Raw genomic sequence first — 19,035 nt, forward strand, 5'->3', positions numbered from 1 at the left:
GACATGACTGGCTGTGCACAATTGCTGCATTCACTTTTGTTGCTGGAATCATAGCATACTGATGGTGGTGATGTTAAGGCTCTCTTTGACAAGAGGAAGGTTTTCATGTCTTTGCTTCTTGCCACTTAAAACTTGCAAAGAACTGAAACCTATTTAACAGAGTAGGTCTCATTGATCCTTCTTTCTGAGTGGCATTTGCAATTTTCCTTTTTTCTTTGCATGTCGTCACACTTGTGTTTTGGCAATGGAATTTCTTGCACTATGCCCAAAGCAGGTGTATAATGTACTTTCTTGAAGAGGACAGGTCTGTTTCCTCCCCCAGGGCAGTGATTTATTCCCACACACTATTGTCTTGTGCATTTTCCTAAAGGCCCCAACAACATTTTCTCCTTTCTGTTCCCTTCCTCTGCTGCTAGCCCATGTGTTCCCCTTTCTGTGGTGGGAGATGACTAAAGACCAATCCATACAGGAAACTTGTCTTTCCTGAACTCTCTTCCTGCTGTTATGTCTTTACTGGAAGTGACATTCACTTGTTGTGTACTGGGAGAAGCTGTTTCTGTGAGGCACAGATTCAGTACTTTGACCCAGTAGTGCTGCAGATGATTTCAGATTAGTGCTGGAACTATTGGTATAGGAAATTCATTCCCTTGCTGTTGAACACTCTTTGTTCTTGGCACGGTCTTTAATTCCTTGAGTTAGTTGGGCTGAATGCCCTTCTGAGTCTAGAGCAAAGAGTGCACTGCACCCCAAGAGTACTTGTTTAACTTTTGGTGTACCTTGACTTCGTGAAAGTGTCACACTGTTTTGGAGCAGTTGAATGCCATGCAGCTCCTGACTGTTGTGTGCAACTAGTCCCATCTCAGGCCTCTCCTATAAGTGATAGTGCAGTAACTCCTTTGATAGTTTGTACTTCTCTTCATACTTCTTGAACTTAGAGGAGGTGGGTACTAAGGCATTATGCCTTGGAAAAGATAGCCTCATTCTCAAATGTTATGGAGAATACTGAGCATGTTTCATTTAAAGCAGTTATCATTTTAAAAACTATTAAAATGAAGAACAGAGACTGCATCTCTACTGAATCAATGAAAATGAAACAGCCTCTGGTGATCAAAGTGGGCTCTACTGTAACCAGAGTTTTATCATTGACCTCAGTGTCAGGGTTTCTCTTTCTTGAAGTGCACAATTCCTTTCCAATAATCACAAAGCACACCTTTTGGAAAGTAATACTGGTAGAAAAGAAAACTTTTGAAAATAAATTTCCATGTTATAGGGTTAATACTCAAGGGGAAATAAAAGTTGCATTGCTATCATGTTACTCAACCGTAAGTTTTGCTGTTTTATATGTTCAAAACACGTAAACTGGGTTTTTAAAGTGAATTTTCTTCTCAAGATTTTGCTTTTATTGTTCACATCGTGCCCTTGTAATGTTTTAACTGGATTAATTAATGCTGACTTCATGCTGCATCTGCTCACAGACCAGTTGTTCTTCAGCTGAGCAATTTTCTAGAGGCACTAATGCCTCAAGATATTTCCTGTTTCTCAGTTAACTTGAACATTTTGAACTTAAGCAGCTTTTCTCATGCTGAAGTACAGCTAATATAATCTGTTTCACAATTGGTACCAAATGCAGCTCTCATTTTATTTAAGCACCGGCAGGTGTATCATATTCTTATTATGTTGAAGAACTTTGGCATAACTATGAAGAAGTGGTACTTATCCCGGTGGTAGTTTGTTGTACAGACATTCACAGTTTACTGATTTTTTGCATAGGGTAATGTTTCAATGGGGAACTGAGTCTGCAGTGGGATGACTAGTTACTCTCTGGACGTTGATGTGAGAGTCTCCACTGCGTGCAGCACTGTTTTCAGACAGGTCACATGAGGTTTTCTGAAATGTCATTCTAGTGAATTCTTCCAGTCTGGCTGGGCTCCTCTACCACGTGACCTTGGCACTGCGCACATTGCTATTGATTATATTAAATTCCTTCCAAAATATCTTCTAACCATTTTAACTGTGTGTCCTGTCCATATGACTGTCCTGTATGTCTGTACATCAAAAGAAAAGAATTTTACTGACAACTTAAAAGTATTTTAGTTACATCATTTTTGTCAGTTTTACAGCAGGAACTGCTGGGAGAAGTGACTGGAAATGACAGATTCTCCACACAGGATATTAATCCATATGCTTAGGCATACAAGGAGTGCTTATCAAGTAGTGTATGCACATCAGGAGCTGCCAGCAGAATTTCTGAGACTTTTTAAAAGTTCCAGCTCTCTTGTAACATTTCGTTTAATACTTTGTCATGAAGGCTGCTGGGAGTTTGTTTGGTCATTTTGTCTCTAGCCAGTCTGTTATCTCATCTATGCAGAGTCTAGCTGGAAAGATCCATGAAAGAAAACTAAAAATACTGAGTTTCTTTTTGTTTATGGGGATGTTTATTGTTACTGATTTTTTAAGATTTTCTTTGGGTTTCTTAGATCTATCTTCCAGATTGTCACCTCAACCCTCATCGTCTGCTGTATATCTCATCTACTTTTGTTTTGTGGAGCACAGTTTTTGGAAGTTACATTCATACTTAAGCAATTAGGGATATCCATCAATTCAGAAGCATGTTCAGAATGACATTCCATGTATTTACATGTAGTGTTCCAAAATATAACATGAGATGCTATATTTTCCGGATGGTTCCTGGCAGTAGGTTTTGTGTTTATTTTTTTTTGTTTGTTTGTTTTGTTGATGTCTGGAACATCTGTTATCAGGTGTAAGGAAATATAGTTGGAGTGGAGATTATTATAGCCCCCAATGTTCTGTTGTCAATAGAATCAGGCTGGAAGAGACCTCTGGAGATAGTTGCATCCAACTTCTTATCTATTCCAGTTTTAATATCTCTGATAGAGGAGACTACACAGTGTACCTGAGCTACATGTTCCAGTGCTTGACAAACCTCATGCTTAAGAAAACAGAGAGAGGAGGGGGGAAGTTTGTCTTATGTTTAACCAATTTCCTGTTCTTCTTGTCCTTTCACTGATAGGGTTCCCCTGAGCCTTCTCGGGGCTAAGCAATCTCAGTCCTACCAGCCTCCTTATGTACTGCAGGTTCTCTTGTAAATGTGTCTGCAGCCCTTTCTGGACTCATTCCAGTATGTCCATATCTCCATGTTGGGGAGTCAGGAACTGGACAGAATTCTCCAGGTGTCTCACCACTGCTGTGCTGAGAGAAGGGTCATTTCCCTCAACCAGCTGGTGATGCACTTACCTGTGGTGAACTTGCCATCCATCACGACCCCTATTTTCCTACAAGCCTACATTCCTGCTGGTGGCCCCAACAAATGGTGCATGAGATTATTCCTCCTCAGGTTCAAGATTTACAGTTCTCTGGAACTTCCTGAAATTCCTCTGTCCATTTTTCCTGTCTTTTGATGCCCCTTTGGATGGCAGCTCAGCTGGTCTGTCAACTATGCTTCCTGAAATGCCGTGGAAAGAACTCCACAACTAATAATAGTTGTTAGAGTGGTCTGTATTTATCAACGTCGAGATACGTGGGGAATAATTTCACCAAAGACACGCATACTCACCAGAGAACTTGCCCTCCTTATTATTCCTTGAGGTTTTACATATTAATTCCCTGACCCTGCCCGCCCTCGCTTGGTGTGGTAATTACTCCATGCCCTTCTGGGCATGCTCAGTCCTTAGTGGTGGTGGTCTCCAGGCCGTGGTAGTGGTCTTCTGGCGTTTGCCTCTTCACCTTTATCTCTCCCATGTGTGCTTTGGCCCTCTTGGCATGTTTTCAAGGGAGCATATCATAGTCTGTGTTCTTTTCTTTATCTGTGCTCTTAGCCCTGTTCTTCTGCTGTTTAGGCTAGTTCTTCTAGTTCTTCTTCTGAGTATGCCGGAGGTTTCCCCTACTTGTGGTGTTTAGATACATGCAAAAGGGTAACAGACACAGTGTTCAGTTTTCACTAAATGCCATCTCATATATTCTAAAATACTACTTGGAAAACATTCTAACATACAGTATATGTTCTTTAATCTACTATAAAAGGGCAGCTGGGATTTCTTAAATCTATGTATCACTTCCCAGATTTTAACTTCATTTCTTTGCTAGAAACTATTTAATCATCATCTACTTCATAGAAGAAAAGATTACTTCTCAGTATTTTCTGAGGATCTAACAAAGCAGAAAACATTGTCTGAGTGAAGCTATCTATAATAATATAATGATACTACCTCACCATTTACAGTGAATAATTTCAAATTATTATTACGCTGCAAGTCTAATTCTCTTCAATTACTGACTTAAGCCACTAGTTAATCAAGAACTATTTAGTAAGTGTCTGTGCAACATGACAGTTGTGCTTCTATTTTCAAAAAAAGGGGTCTTGCAATGGATTAACTCAAACCTAAGTTTTATGCACCACTGTATGCCTGCTTTTTTGTATTTAGATATGTTCTGTGGAAAATATATCTATTCATTAGGTGGACTAGGCTTCTTATTTTTCTATGTCTACAAGAATGTCTACTTCTACAAGAGCAGAAGTTACTGCAGTAGCGCTCTGAATGTTCTGGTCTGCTGCTTCTTCACTCTGTGTGCTTATGTGACTGCAGTCACCCTTCTGGACATGTAACTTGTCATCTCTTCAGAGGACCTCATAATTGGTTTTTTCTACTGTTTAATATTGATCATTAAGATGTTTGCAGTGCATAAACAGAATCCATTCAATACAAAAAAATTATTTCACTGAGCATAAATTTGTACATTTGATGCCTATTTTTTTTCTCTCCTGATAATAAATTTATTCATAAAATGACCAAATTTAGTCAGTATTTGGCAAATAATAGACAGGCATCAGTTACAGGTTTACAGATCTGTATTATATATTTTTCAAGGAACAGAAATGAAGCTTAGCCATTAATAATCTATTTAAGTTCTATATGCACCAAATAAAAAACAAATGTATTTAATGTATTTTCTGTGTTTCAGGGAAGCCTCAAGAACAGTAGGAAGATTTCTCCCCAAGAATTTATTCAGGATTTAAAATCTGGGTCAACGGATGAAAGACTAGTCACTTGCTTAGAATCTCTCCGTGTGTCCTTGACTAGTAATCCTGTCAGGTAACATCATTAGCACATATTAAAGAGATTAATCATATTCTAATTTCTTAATGGATTAAAATTAATGGATATGTAGATGTATATGTTTCAAGGTTTTCTAGTTAATGAGTATGTATGCATTAGTGAAAGATTGCAACTTCTTTCTTTTTCATTGATTACATATGCTCTGTAGGTCTATTATTTTTAATAGAGTTGGCTGATCTCTACAGGGTAATACTAAGAGAAGGTAAATTAAATGTGGTGCAGAAGTAGTTCCCTTTGTTTTCTAGTGCTAAGTAGTCAACTGTTTTTTATTTTTATTTTTGAAATATTTTCTAAGTCTTTGATCTTCTAACTTATTTTTGTCAGATTGATCAATAATGGGAGTTAGGCACATTGGTGTAAGTTTGTTCACCAGAAAAGATATATATTTCTACATGTGTGCTGCTGCTTCTGTTCAGTGTACTTTAAGCTTTCTTCCTACCTGTAGGGTTTATCTATACAGAAGACAACACAACCTTTGTTTACCTGTGCTGTATTGAAGGAAGGTTAACTCTTCAGTAATCACTGATTAGTCTTAATTTTGATTTGTTTTGTGCAGCTTGATTTGTGAATGCTGACTTTATTTTATAAACAGTTATCTGCAACTATTTCTTCTCCTTTTCTGTAATAGTCGCAACAGATTGAATTTCATTAAGAAGACATTTTTAATAAATACATTGATAATAGAGGCACTGATAACTTAGTATTTTGTCAGAACGGCAAAAAGCTGAGTGTTTTCTTTGGTAGTGTAAGTAGTTTTTGTTCTCTTGTGGAAGCAAAGGTAAAAGCAGTAAAAATGCATCAGGACTTTAGTCAATCGTCTTAAGCTGTTGGATGAACAGCAAAGTGGCTGCTCATAATTCTGCTAATACAAAATGTTCAAAGAAATGAATCTTGTAGGATTATCTTTATGACAGATACGACCAGATATGCCAGAAATAATTTCCAGTTATTTGCCTAATCTGTTTCAGAATAAGACAGCCATCCAAGAAAGAAAAATTTATTTTCATAATTTATTTACTTTTAGAAGAAAAAAATAAAATTACCTGGTTTTCTCTTCCTATAATTGTAAGTTCTGCTGTCAGTATGCTGTTACTTGTATTTGATGTCAAGGGTTTTTGAGCAAAAACAGGACCATGAAGCATCTGTCTCATGTAGAAACAGCTGGCCAAAGGTTTAACCTCATCAAAAGTTGCCTTTGGTAGCTGAAATTTTAAATTTTTGTTGTGTTCTCTTGGGAGATATTTTGGGTTTAAAACAATCCAGTTTTACCTGCTTTTATTTTTAGTGACAATTTTCTTTCACTGTCATTAGTCTTTGAAATGTCAATTTTTTAAAATGTCTTTTTTCTTTCTCTCCAGCTGGGTTGAAAACTTTGGCCAAGAAGGTCTGGGACTGCTGTTGGATGTTTTGGAACGATTGGTTGAGATGAAAAAGTAAGGATTTAATATAAAATTGTTAGCTTGTCTTAATATTTAAAGAGCATTTATTTACACTAAATTTTTGATTTATTCAGTCAGGATAGACTTGTGAAGAGGAGTCAGCATAAAGTTATACAGTGTTTGAGAGCCTTCATGAATAATAAGGTATGGGATTTCATTTAATCTAGAAACTAAATTACTACAGTTCAGTTAGATAAGGTACATGATAAGTATAAGTCTGTGCAATTTGGTGAAGTGGTGGGTTGGTCAGTTGTGGTTTGAAGTTCTTTCTGTGTGCCAAAAGCCACTTTCTCTCTGCAGAAATATTCCAAGACAATAATGTAAACTTTTGATGCTGATATATGCCCTTCCTACAGAATAGGTGACCTATTTGGGACTTTTCTCTTATTTAACTTTTTGATTATTTCACAGACTTAAATATAATTTGAAATACTTACTTGAGGGGAACTATGGGTGTCATTACTAGATACTCAAAAGTCATTTGGATTCCCTACCTTACAAATGTTCTTCTGTTGTTTAGTATGGGTTGGAAAGAATTTTGGGAGAAGAGAGGAGCCTTTTGTTGCTGACCAAAGCAATTGATCCCAAGCAAACTAACATGATGACGGATATAGTTAAACTCTTATCTGCAATGTGCATTGTTGGAGAGGAAAACATGTAAGTACTGTATTTAAGCTAGAAATAGTAAGGTAATTTTACAATATCCCAAATTATAGTTATATCTGAATTAAATGATAAAATTTTCAATTTAGGTTTGAAAATAATATCTATTATATTGTCAGTTTTCAAAATATCTTTGTGGTTTTTTTATTGTGGTCATATCAGTGAGTTTTCTTTTTCACATCTGGATGTGCTGGTTAAAGGGAAATAGTTATGCAGCAATTCTTTTGCTGAATATTTATTAGTATAATTTTCTTAACCCTCATAATCCAGTAAGTCATTCTTTGGTTACAAAAGTCTCTGAAGGCAACAACTATTGCTTAAACCTCCTAAATTTGTTTACAAGAAATTGAGGCAGGTGAATAGTTTGGCAACATGGCTTTTAGGATAGCAAATAAACAACCTTAAATATCTCTCCTGAGTGAAATGATTCTCTTTTCTCACAGCCTTGAAAAAATTTTGGAAGCCATAACAGCAGCAGCAGAGGAGAGGAATGTTGATAGATTCTCTCCTATTGTAGAAGGTCTTCAGGATAACTCAGTTCAGCTGCAAGTAAGTATTTTTTTTTTAAACTACTTCAACAAGTAAAAATAAAATTACATATTTTTCTGGACAGAACAAGTCATTACAATAAAAAGGAGTAGGGATACTGTTTCAAATTGGGGTCGAATTTTGGAATATAGTTTATAATTTTGTCTTTTGAGATGTGGCATGGGAAGATTCAGCCTGGAAACATAGAGGTGGTGCAGGTCAAATTTGTTGATTTCTATTCACCGAGATCTTATCTTTGCAAGTTAAAAGACAGTGTATATTTAAAATAAAGGGTAAATCATATGTTTGGATGAAAAAAGATCACCACTTCTAGCAATATTTGTTGAAATTGAAGATGAATAATACTAAAAAGTAAGTTTTTAGGCAGCTGCATTTTATAATTAGTGTTTTAAATCATTGAGAGGTCTATTGCTCATGCTAACTTTATGATATCATACAATTGAACTCAGAGGGTCTAAGGAAAGAAAACTTTCACCTTATTTTCAAATTGCTTCAGTTGCATGTAGAGTTTACTGCAGGAAGGCACAAAGTATTATACTGTGTTTGAATGATCTTTATGAATCATTGGTCTGAAAGTGTAGATGTGAACTCATGCAATCTGGTTGAACTGGGAGCTGTTCATAATTGTAATTATTTGTGACTATTACAAAAATAGTAAAAGATTAATCTAAAGCTGGAAAGAAGTGTTTGAATTACTCAGCTTTTATATTAAATAGTTCATGTCTGACAATAAAAGTTGCTGTTTGTTTAATTTGTCTCACAGAAAAGCTAACCATAAAGGAATATTTGCAGGTGGAGAATTATTTGTAGTTCAATTTTTCAAGTACCAATGGAATTCTCTTTTGAAAAATTGTCCCTTCTTCCTTACCCCTTCTCTCTTTTAATCATAGACCGGTTTGGGTGTTAGAGACCATGTTCTTCCAAGCTGGCTACCATGAGGGGGCATCGTTTCACCAGACCAGGTTGCTTGAGGCTTAGTCCAACTTCCAGGGGTGGGGCATCCACAGTTTCCCTGGGCTATCCATGAATTTTATGGAAGATCAAAAACTTCTGAGATATCAATTTTTCTCTGGGATATAAATTTTTTTAAAAAAACATTTTGATTTAGTAGGGAGAATGTTTTAGATCATGAAAATTCTTTTTCAATTCCAGGATGTTGTATCTAAGTTGAGAGAATTCAAGAGTCTCTGTAAAGCGTATAAGGATTTGAGGAATTCCAAATTGAAATTAGGAGGATATTGTTTTGAGTGTTGGGCTTTCAGATGTGATGTTGAATTTTCAGGGCTTGTGTATATTTGCATCTTCATAGATTTAATGAAGAAAAAAAGCTGCTGTAGATTTAATACAAAAAAAAGTTACTATCTGTAATTTCCTTTTCTTTATAGTTGAAAATGCGTGTGAAACTCCCCTAAAAGCAGCCCATTACTCTATTTGAACCATCAGGCAAATTAAGTCAATCTGTTGTACCTCTCATTTTATTCATGATGGGTCCCCACTGCTTGCAGAGATGCTCAGCTCCATGACCAGGTTACCACGGGTGATATAACCAAATCAGTGCAGGAAACTTCAGCAGAGTTACCTGTGCAGTAACAATTTTTATTTTTCTAGGACTATCTTCAAATTAAAAATTTTGTTCCTACTGGTTATACTTTCTATCAGTTGGGCTATACCTACATCTGCTATTTTGTTATCCTTTGATACAGAAGATAGAAGCATTATTAAAAATGAGAATTTACTCTAGATGTAACCGGTGCAGTACTTCTGCTAAAATGCTTCTGCTTAATATGTTCATTTGGCTTTGCTGAGAGTGTTAGCCTGAAGTTCCTGCAAATAGATAATGCTTTGCTGTTTCATTTGCTGTATCTGGTGTAGACATGGAAACTCGTTAAAAGTTCTTTAAGTTCTTTTCTTTCTTCTTCTTTTTTTTTTTTTTTTTTTTTTTTGAGTTAAACTTTCATTAGAGTATGTTTTTTCTGCTAAAAGGCTCTTTTATATTTACTTTTTCAGACTTCATAAATGGTTGCTAGATTTCTTGTTTTTAATACCAGAAAAATCAAGGTTCCTCATGTGAATCAGCTGTAAACTTTTCTAACAATGACATTGAATTGGTGGTTAATTTGACAGTGTTTTAATGAGACAGAAGTTTACAGTTGTCAGTTACTTGGCATACTTGCCTTGATTGTCTGCTTGATGTATGTATGCTTGCTTTCTGGCAGTTCAATTTGACACTAACAACTGACCTTTTCAATTTTGAATTGACTTAACATTTCTGTTACTAGAAGACTGAATACATAAAAGGCCTCAGTAGGGTGATTTTTGTATTTTTAGTGAAAGCTCTGTCTATCTTTTTTTTTGCATTTGTTGAGAGCAAAACATGCTCTATCTTTCATAAAATCCAAAATTATGGAAAGCATACTTAATTGATCTTGGTTCAAGACAAGATTAGTAGTCTTATTCTGAGAATATAACTACAGCCAGGAGTTTCTGGTTTTGTTAAAGTAAATGTAGTTTAACATCTTAAGCCTAAAACGCATACAGGGCAATCTGGTACCTTGTATATTTATGATGACAACTGAAAAGTACTTTGCTTGTTCAAGTCATGGAGGCAGGAAATACAGTTTTTCTGGCACAACCAATTTTGATATGTAAAAAAGTTATGAAAACAAAACCAGCTTGTTTGTTTCCTACTTCTCATTCTTCCAGTAGAGTCAAATGAGTGCTTATCCTCTCTAATCATCAACTTTCATCACTGCTTCTCAAGCAGGTGGTTTAACTAACAGAAGAATGTTACTCTTCCATGCAGATCTAGTTGCAGGTGATAGCTCCTTCTAATTTTCCCGTTAGGACTGAAAAGAGGTACAATGGTGAATCAAAGGTGCAATTTTTCCTTTCCTAGTTAAGTTCCTGAAAAATGAACACCATTCATCCTTGTAGAAATGTGCAGGTTCATGCATATCCTAGGAGAAGCATTTTTGTGACTAAACAAAAGATCCTAGATATTCATCACAAACCTTATCCTCCCAGTATTTTCAATTGTCGGGAAATACTATTTAATCTTTGTCATTTAATAATGTGGGGATGTGAGATGGCTGTGACATTTTGCTTTGCTGAATAATTTGATGAATCTTGGTAGCTCTGCACTAATGAGGTCCTTTCCATAAGTGCTTATGTAATAGGGTCAATCAGAACAAAGCTTACCTTACCTAAACGTCAAGACTGAACAAACTGATTTCAAATTATTGCCATCTTATGTGATTTAAGTATATTATGCTAACTGCTAGGTGTACTGAATTAGTTTCACTTGGAGCATGATTTAAATGTTTGTGATCTACTATCAGGCTCCTGCTGTTGCCTTTATCACCTTTCAAAAGTTTTTAAAATTGCAAAAAAGATTTTGTGATCTAATTTACTCAAATCTACATGTGTAAGCAATGTGCCTTGCTTAGACTTGTTTTTCCTTCCTCTTGTATAACTTTTTATCATTCTGCTTTTTGTAGCCTTGAGTTTGGGACTTTCATTATTACTTTGTATTCCTACACAAATAAATAGTTTGCTAATATTATCCAGTGCATCTTTGTCTTGTTCCAAGAAGGCTAAAGTATGTTCTTGTTATGAACTGCAATTGAATTCTCACTTGATCGAATTTGACTAGAAGTGCTAGAATAGCAGTACATCTTACATTAATCTCTTACTTCTCATTATTGTGTCCTGGCTCTGTTTAAATAACACATGTGCACATGTACTCAATTGATTTAGCAAATTAGAAGAAAAATTTTTTTTAAACAATTATATCTCTAGACATCCTTTTGTTGAAATTGCCCTGCTATCTCAAAGATAAAACTACAGTTTGCTCTTGATCAGGATTTTCGTAGTAGTAGTACTTTTTTCAATCTCTGATTGTCTCTTCGCTGATAGTTTAAATCATCTGTGATAAATGCCGTTTCCTTGCTTAACAGTCCCTTCATACAGTGTTTTGCAGGAGAGCATACTGTGTTTTAAACTTCTGATAACAATGACAAAGGTTCCAAATTGTATATAATCAAACAATATGGAATTGAAATGTGAGTGTAACCTTGTAGTCGTGTACTTTTGTACTGACTGTATGGTAGTAAAGTCTACAATCACTGAAATGCCTCACTGATGTGAACAGGAGAGCAGGTGTTAGTGGCAGCTGTCAAGCTTTGAATAGCACAACTAATTGAATCCAGAAAATACAATTAAATGAAAGCTTTTGTATTCCAGAGAGATGAATTGGAGATGGTATAACTTGTTTCAACTAAATAAGATCAAAATTAGGGAAGTAAAAATTTTCATCTTGGCTGCTGAAGGGGAAGACAAATACTCATAAAGCGGACCCATACCAAAACAAAACAAACACAAAAAGCTTTAAGAATAAAGCCCATACTCAGATAATAAGACAATATATTCTGTAAGGTTTTATTGCAGTAAATTTAACTGGTTTGGTTGCTTGCACTTAAAACCACTTCTTGCATCCAAATTCTTCTGTTGTGATGTTGTAACTTGTGCAATATGAAGGCCTAAAAAATACACCTGGTATTCAAAGCCAAGAATTTAATTTTTAGTCTAAGTGAAGTCTTAGTGGTCTAATAAAATTGCTCTCAGTAGTGCTAAACTTCTCCAATCCCATCCCATGCCTATACCTTTCTATGCTGCATTTCATTTATGGTCATACTCTATCCACTAGTTACAGAAATATATGTAATGGTAAACTTTATATCAGTGACTTGTACAAGGCTTAGAAAAATGTACAGGTAGTGGGATGATAGTGATTCTGTTACTAGACAAATCCTGTTGCAACTAAATAAGCCAAAACTAAGCTCCAGACAGGCAAGCCAAGCCTTGATGAAGCTCAAGAGGTCCAGACCTCTTGAAGCATGTGGTTTTAGCTTCATACAAAACCTGTAGCTTGTTACTAGCAAAAATAAGTGGGCTACAAGGCCACGTGTCCTGAACAAGACTGTAGAGGACTACAGTCAGATATTCAATATGAGGAGCTTTTTCTGTGTTCAAAAGTACTTGGTTGTGGAGCAGAACCTCTCTTCTCTGTTGGGTGCTGTTGAGACAATTCCTGGAATATTTTTTTCAGTCTACTTTTGAAAATTCACTGGGCACCTTAGCTGGTTTCAAAATTTTTGTTATTGTAGTGTCCATGTTTGGATGAAGAGAATTATATTATTTGTATTTATCTTCTATTACTATTTCGTTGTTGTAGTTTCCTTTGCTGGAGTTAGCACCCTTCATTGTTACCTAGTGTAAAGTGATGCCTTGGCAGTAACACATATATTAGAATAACTCTTAGGAAAAAGTACTTGCACAGAAACAGGCTTCAAGAGTAATACGGAGGTTTTGTTTGACTTTGAAGAAAATAATTGATAAGTTAACAAAGTCCTATTTTCCTCTAAGTTTCTAAAATACTGTAGACATACGTACAGAAGCAAATTGTATAAAATGAGGGAAATAACACATTGCAGGGAGGAGAAGTATCATAAGAATTGTTCTGACAAGCACTACAAAGATGAAAAATCCACTGTGACAGTTAAAGGCTCAAATTGTTATCAGTTTAGCAGCTTTATAAGAAGAGAAGAATAACCAAGGGTTGTTTCTTATTTATAACTTCAAAGAAGCCCCAAATTGGGAAGATCTTTCTCCAGGAAACATACTTTATTTAAGGCAAAACAGTCAATGTTGTGGTGTTGTTAGCTATATTCCTATTTAACTGAGTTCTTTTAAAATGGAGTGCCACTAATGTACTGCCCATACTTTCTGTTCTCTTCTCTGTAGTGACAGTGACAGGACCCAAGGGAATGGCCTGAAGCTGTGTTAGGGGATATTTAAGTTAGATATTAGGATTGGGTATCAATTTTTCACCCAGAGCGTGGTTGGTCACTGGAGCAGCTCCCCGTGGAAATGGTTACAGCCTGTCTGAGTTCAAGAAGCATTTGGATGATGCTCTCGGGTGTGATTCTTGGGACTTCCTGGGAGTTGGACTTGATGATCCTTTTGAATCCCTTCCCATTCAGGACGTGCTATGATTTTATATATTTAATTAAGTGTGATTTTCCTTATTTATGTCAACAAAATAAAAACAATTGGGTTTTTTAAATTATTATGCAAATCTAGATATTTGCATGTGCTGAATTTCATAGAAGTTTTGAGGGCATAGAAATTAATTTCAGCTCTTCCTTCAAGTAAGAAGAAGGAGCAAAGCTTGTTCCTTCCTTCTGTTGCTGTTTTGAAGTTATTGCTGATGCGAGGTACGTAGTATGACAGAGTATAAGAATAGATGCTGTTGTGGCAGCTTTTATCCAGGAGAGGTGTTGGATGGGTTAGTATAGTGGTTCCAACCATGGCATTCTCCCTTGAGCATGCTTGTCTTTTCAGACATCTCCAGAAGTTCAAAAGATAGTTCCAGTTCCTAGTGCAGAGTTGTGGAGCCCTTGAGGTTCTCTTTTCAAGTGACTCCAAATACCATAATTTATGGGATTGGGTGGAGAATGACTCATGCTTAATTGGGTCATTCTAGCCCTTGAACCCTAACAACCTGCTGTAGCTCACAGTCTACTTGACTTGATTTTCTCAGCAGGTTCACAGCTCTTATATTAACAGATTGTTTACATTTGTTACATCTCTGTTCTCATAACTGTTCTCTTCTAGAGTGTTAGCTAGCTAAGTTCATCTACCTAGACTAACACTGTCAAACAGGCCTAAATTATGCTAATTGCCATTCACCTCCCTAACAGTTCAGCTGAAATAATATATAAAGCTACTATCAAGCTTACATACTTTGCAGAAGGATAAAAGTGGGATAATGGTTGTGATCTGTGCTATTATGTAATCTCAGCATGTTCTTTCTGGAAACCTAATGGATGCGATTGTTTCTCTCAGTTGCTTGTCCATCTAGTTGTTCTTGTGACCATATGTAAATTTAGAACTTGGAATTATGCATACATTGAAGATGACTGGGATAGCATCTTTCCGGTATCACCCTTTGCCTATGGCATAATGCATCATCATTTTTTTAGACTATAAAAGGATTTACAGTAGAATATTTGAACTAGATTCCTTTTATTGTTTACACAGTATGTAAGGTCCATATAGAATTCTAGTGGTCTGGTGCTTTTCAAAAGCCCTTAAAGTGGTGGTATTATTGGAATATCATATGTTTTGTAAATTGAAGCAAAACGTGCAAACAATAAAGAGGGTAAAAAAAAGGAAATAATGGCTGTTTACATCTGTAGTAGAGACAAACAGTAGGTTGCCATTTTCTAAAGTCTTGTGAATCTGGACAGTGCTGGAGAGCCTGCTGCTCCTGGCTATGTGTTTTTGAGATGGGTCTCTTGATTTTTCAGAAGAGGTACTACTTGTTGGCGTGATTCTTTCTTTTGAGCTGAAGGAGTGATTCCCATGAAGTCTCTATAATGTTCAGTATGTTTAAAGAATGACTTTTTCAAAAAGAGGTGGAAAAGACTCCATTCTATTCTTCAGGCTCAGTTTAATTTAATCAGCATTTAAAAATATATATATGTGTTTCACTGTAAATAGACTGTATTATGTCACTAACTTCTTATATATGTGTATAGATAAATGTATATTTGCAATGGTTTTCTTATGTTGATTATTATGCTTTATCTGCCAAAGTTTGTTGGCAAAAGGAACTTTTGTATAAGGATATTTGTATAAATAGACAAAATTCAATGGAGTGACAAAATATTTAATTTTTATGGAAATTTGTGAACTAGAATTTGATATTTATAGCTCAAGGATGGTCAGGAACTTAAGTAGCTTAGTTATAAGATTACAGTAGTTTTATAATTAGAAATGATACAATGCCTAATTATTAGTTCTTTGTATCTTTTTGATTGTGATGCATATTGAAATCTAAGAAATAAGATTGTTTATTATTAACTCTATTACAGGTAGCTTGCATGCAGCTCATCAATGCTCTCGTTACATCTCCTGATGACTTGGATTTTAGGCTTCACATCAGAAATGAATTTATGCGCAGTGGATTGAAAGAGATATTGCCAGTAAGCATCTTCTCATCTCTCTTTGCATTACTATTACTATTACTATTTAATTTTTTTAATTATTTGAGCCTGAGAGGGGGAATGAGAGAACAAGTTCTAATAAATTATTCTTAAAGGCATTTTATTAAGTTTGGGACAGAACAGTCAGATACAAGAATCAGCCTTAAAAATGCAAAGGTGAAATAGGCTCTCTGAGATTTATTCTGATCCCTCAGCATTTTATGACTTCACTTAAGAACATGTGACACACTGTTGTGCAAAAATTTTTAGCCAGTCTGAAATTATGTTTAACTTTTGGATATTTAACTTCACTCATATGTTCTTGTAATTTTAAACTTCTAACTAACATAGACAGACGTATGAAATTTATTAAAAAGATACATTTATTTACATATGGAAATGCTAATTTTGCAAGCCTTTGTATTGTTTTTTCTTTGCAGCAACTACAATGTATAAAGAATGAAGCACTAGATATTCAGCTGAAAGTGTTCAATGAACATAAAGAAGAAGACATGATTGAATTCTCTCATCGTTTAGAAGATATTAGATCTGAACTAGAATATCCTTTTAAGGGCTGATATGACCTTTGCTTGTGTCAGAAATAGTGTGGCCAGCAGGAGCAGGACACTGATCATTCCCCTATACTGAGCACTTTTGAGGCCACACTTTGAATTCTGTGCTCAGTTTTAGGCCCCTCACCCACAAGAGGCACATGGAGGGGCTGGAGCATGTCCAGAAGAGGGTCTGGAGTACAAGTCCTATGAGGAGCAGATGAGAGAACTGGGGTTATTCTGGAGAAGGATGGGAGGGGGTCTTGTTGCTCTCAATGACCACCTGAAAGGAGGTTATGGTGAGGCTGGGTCATCACTTCTCCCAAGTAACAAGTGACTGAATGAAAGGGCCTCAAAGAGTGCTGTGTGAGGTAGTCAAGCACTGGAATAGACTGCCCAGGAAGTGGTGGAGTCCCCATCCCTGGAGATATTTAAAAGATTTCTAGATGAAGCGTGTAGTGGCATGGCTGAATGGTGGACTTGGCAGTGCTTGGCTAATAGTTGGACTTGATAATCTTAGAGGTCTATTCCAACGTAAATGATTCCATGATATCAGCAGGACAAACAGGAACAAAATAAAGCATAGAATGGATATTTTTCTGCTATAATTTCTGTTTAAAGAAGTTATTGGTAAACATTTGACTGAAATTTTTTGATTCTTTGTTATTATACTCCTTAATACTTTCACTGAAGTAAATGATGTTTACAACATGCTGTGGAATACAGTTAAGGACACTAGTGCTGAAGGATATTTTCTTTCTATTCTCCAACATCTTCTACTGATAAGAAATGATTATTTTATCCGGTATGTTTAATACTGTGTTAAGTGTTAATAATGGATTATTATTATTCAGTCATTAATAGAATATTTCTTCCATAAATTTAATAATAGCTTTTAGTCTCTCTGAGTGTATTGTAATTTGGAAGTTCATGTTTAAAAGAATCAACTTGGAATCAATAATGCCATCTATACATTTTTGGCTCTGCTGCTTAGTGAATAATTTTATACACTAAATATATTTTAAAATATATTTCTGTATTTTAGAAATATAGAAAACTGTTTTTGTTAAGAGCTGATCCTTATTGATTGCAAGTGTAAGTGATCAGGACAGATGTCTCTATCAGTTATAAATCATGGTAGTAGCATTGTAATTTTGTGGTGTATTTGAGTCAAAGGACAAAACCAAGTATGCAAAGAAATGCACGTTATACAGAAATCTGAACATATGCCTAATTTAGAGTAACTTTTGGGTTGGAATTGAGTATTTTCAGTATCCATTATAGGTCAGTGTAGACATGTTTGTGTCTCCTGAAAAATTCATCAGATAAATTCAGGGAAACAGTTAATAAAATTTTAAGTGTTTCAAGGAGACAAAGTACTTTCCTTCCAAAACTGTTGTGTTGTCTGTGGAAACACTGGAGGAACGAGGTGTGAACTGAACAAGGGCCATCTGTTTTCTGCACAACATTCTGCATAACCTTGCATTTCAGGCAAGGTCTAGCACAGATGTACGTTTAAAGGTTAAGGGTGCTTGCCTGCTATGGGTACATCTGTGCTAGACCTCTTCCACATGAAAAGATTTGAATTCACAGCTTGCATGTTCTGGGCAAGTGACCCAGCTGTCATGCCCCCCCTGGCATTTTAGAACAAGGTGGTTTTCGTTCCTTGTACTGAAGCAGGGCTGCAATGCACTTGTACTTACAAAAGTCACAAAAGTAGTGGAATCAAGCTGAAGGAGGAGCCTTCTCTTTACTGAGAGGAAGCAGGAGATGGTCTTTCCTTCCTATATTTCCATAGGGAGGGATGTGTAGATTTAATACTACAACAATTATTTATTTTTAGGGCCACTTTTTTCAGGCTTTTTATAAACTGTTTTGTGTAATAAACTGCCAAACATAATTTTCCTTTGAAACTTTTGCCTTTCTGTGGAAACAAATCAGCCCAAAGTTTTTTTACTTTGTTCGTTGACAGGATTTTAAGTATAGATTGATAAATGAATATGCTGTAAAATAGCTCATCTCTGTCTTTAGTCCACAGTATTTCAAATTAATTGAAGAGTGTGTGTCACAGATAGTGTTACATCGAAGTGGAACAGACCCAGATTTCACGTATCGTAAGAGATTAGATATAAATTTCAGCCACTTACTAGGTGAGTACTGTTTGGAAATGATTTCAGCACCATACTTCCTTATATGAAACTGAATAGGTGGCTAAGAATCTTGTTTTCCTGGCATATGTGTAAGTGTGCCTTTTGATTTTTTTCAAGATGTTTGTGTAGATAAAGCAAGATTAGAAGAATGTGAAGAGAGGGCTTCTGAACTTTCCAGAAAAGTAAGTAATTTTACATCATGTAATTGTAAGATGGACATGGGATTACTTAATAGATTATGAATGGAGTAACTGAAGTGTGGCATAGTTCTTAAGTTCAATTTACTGTTAGTTCTGTGTTCAAGTGTGAATTTAGATGTTCCTTGTAGACTAGGAAGCCAAGTGGTGTAAAGTAGTTGACCTTAATGGAGAATCTTTCTATTATTTAAGTTCTCATGTACAACTCTTCCAAAACCAAAGTGAATACTTTATTTCAACAATTTTTAGTTTTCCTAACAAAATAAACAGTGGGAGAATAAAAATAGACTCCTTCATATCTAC

At 35.7% G+C, this 19,035-nt stretch overlaps 1 protein-coding gene across 1 annotated transcript in view; it reads left to right on the forward strand.

The window, feature by feature from the left end:
* Positions 1-19,035, forward strand: part of DIAPH3 (diaphanous related formin 3) — a 190,751-nt gene that overhangs the window by 15,664 nt on the left and 156,052 nt on the right. The window contains exons 4-13 of the mRNA XM_083855235.1: positions 4,981-5,111; positions 6,494-6,568; positions 6,649-6,718; positions 7,095-7,231; positions 7,681-7,786; positions 15,724-15,834; positions 16,275-16,407; positions 17,079-17,190; positions 18,417-18,535; positions 18,653-18,717. Coding sequence (XP_083711361.1) covers positions 4,981-5,111; positions 6,494-6,568; positions 6,649-6,718; positions 7,095-7,231; positions 7,681-7,786; positions 15,724-15,834; positions 16,275-16,407; positions 17,079-17,190; positions 18,417-18,535; positions 18,653-18,717 — 1,059 coding nt within the window. The remainder of the gene's footprint in view (positions 1-4,980; positions 5,112-6,493; positions 6,569-6,648; positions 6,719-7,094; positions 7,232-7,680; positions 7,787-15,723; positions 15,835-16,274; positions 16,408-17,078; positions 17,191-18,416; positions 18,536-18,652; positions 18,718-19,035) is intronic.

This window comes from Zosterops lateralis, assembly GCF_965231275.1.
Source record: "Zosterops lateralis genome assembly, chromosome: 2".
NCBI lineage: Eukaryota > Metazoa > Chordata > Aves > Passeriformes > Zosteropidae > Zosterops > Zosterops lateralis.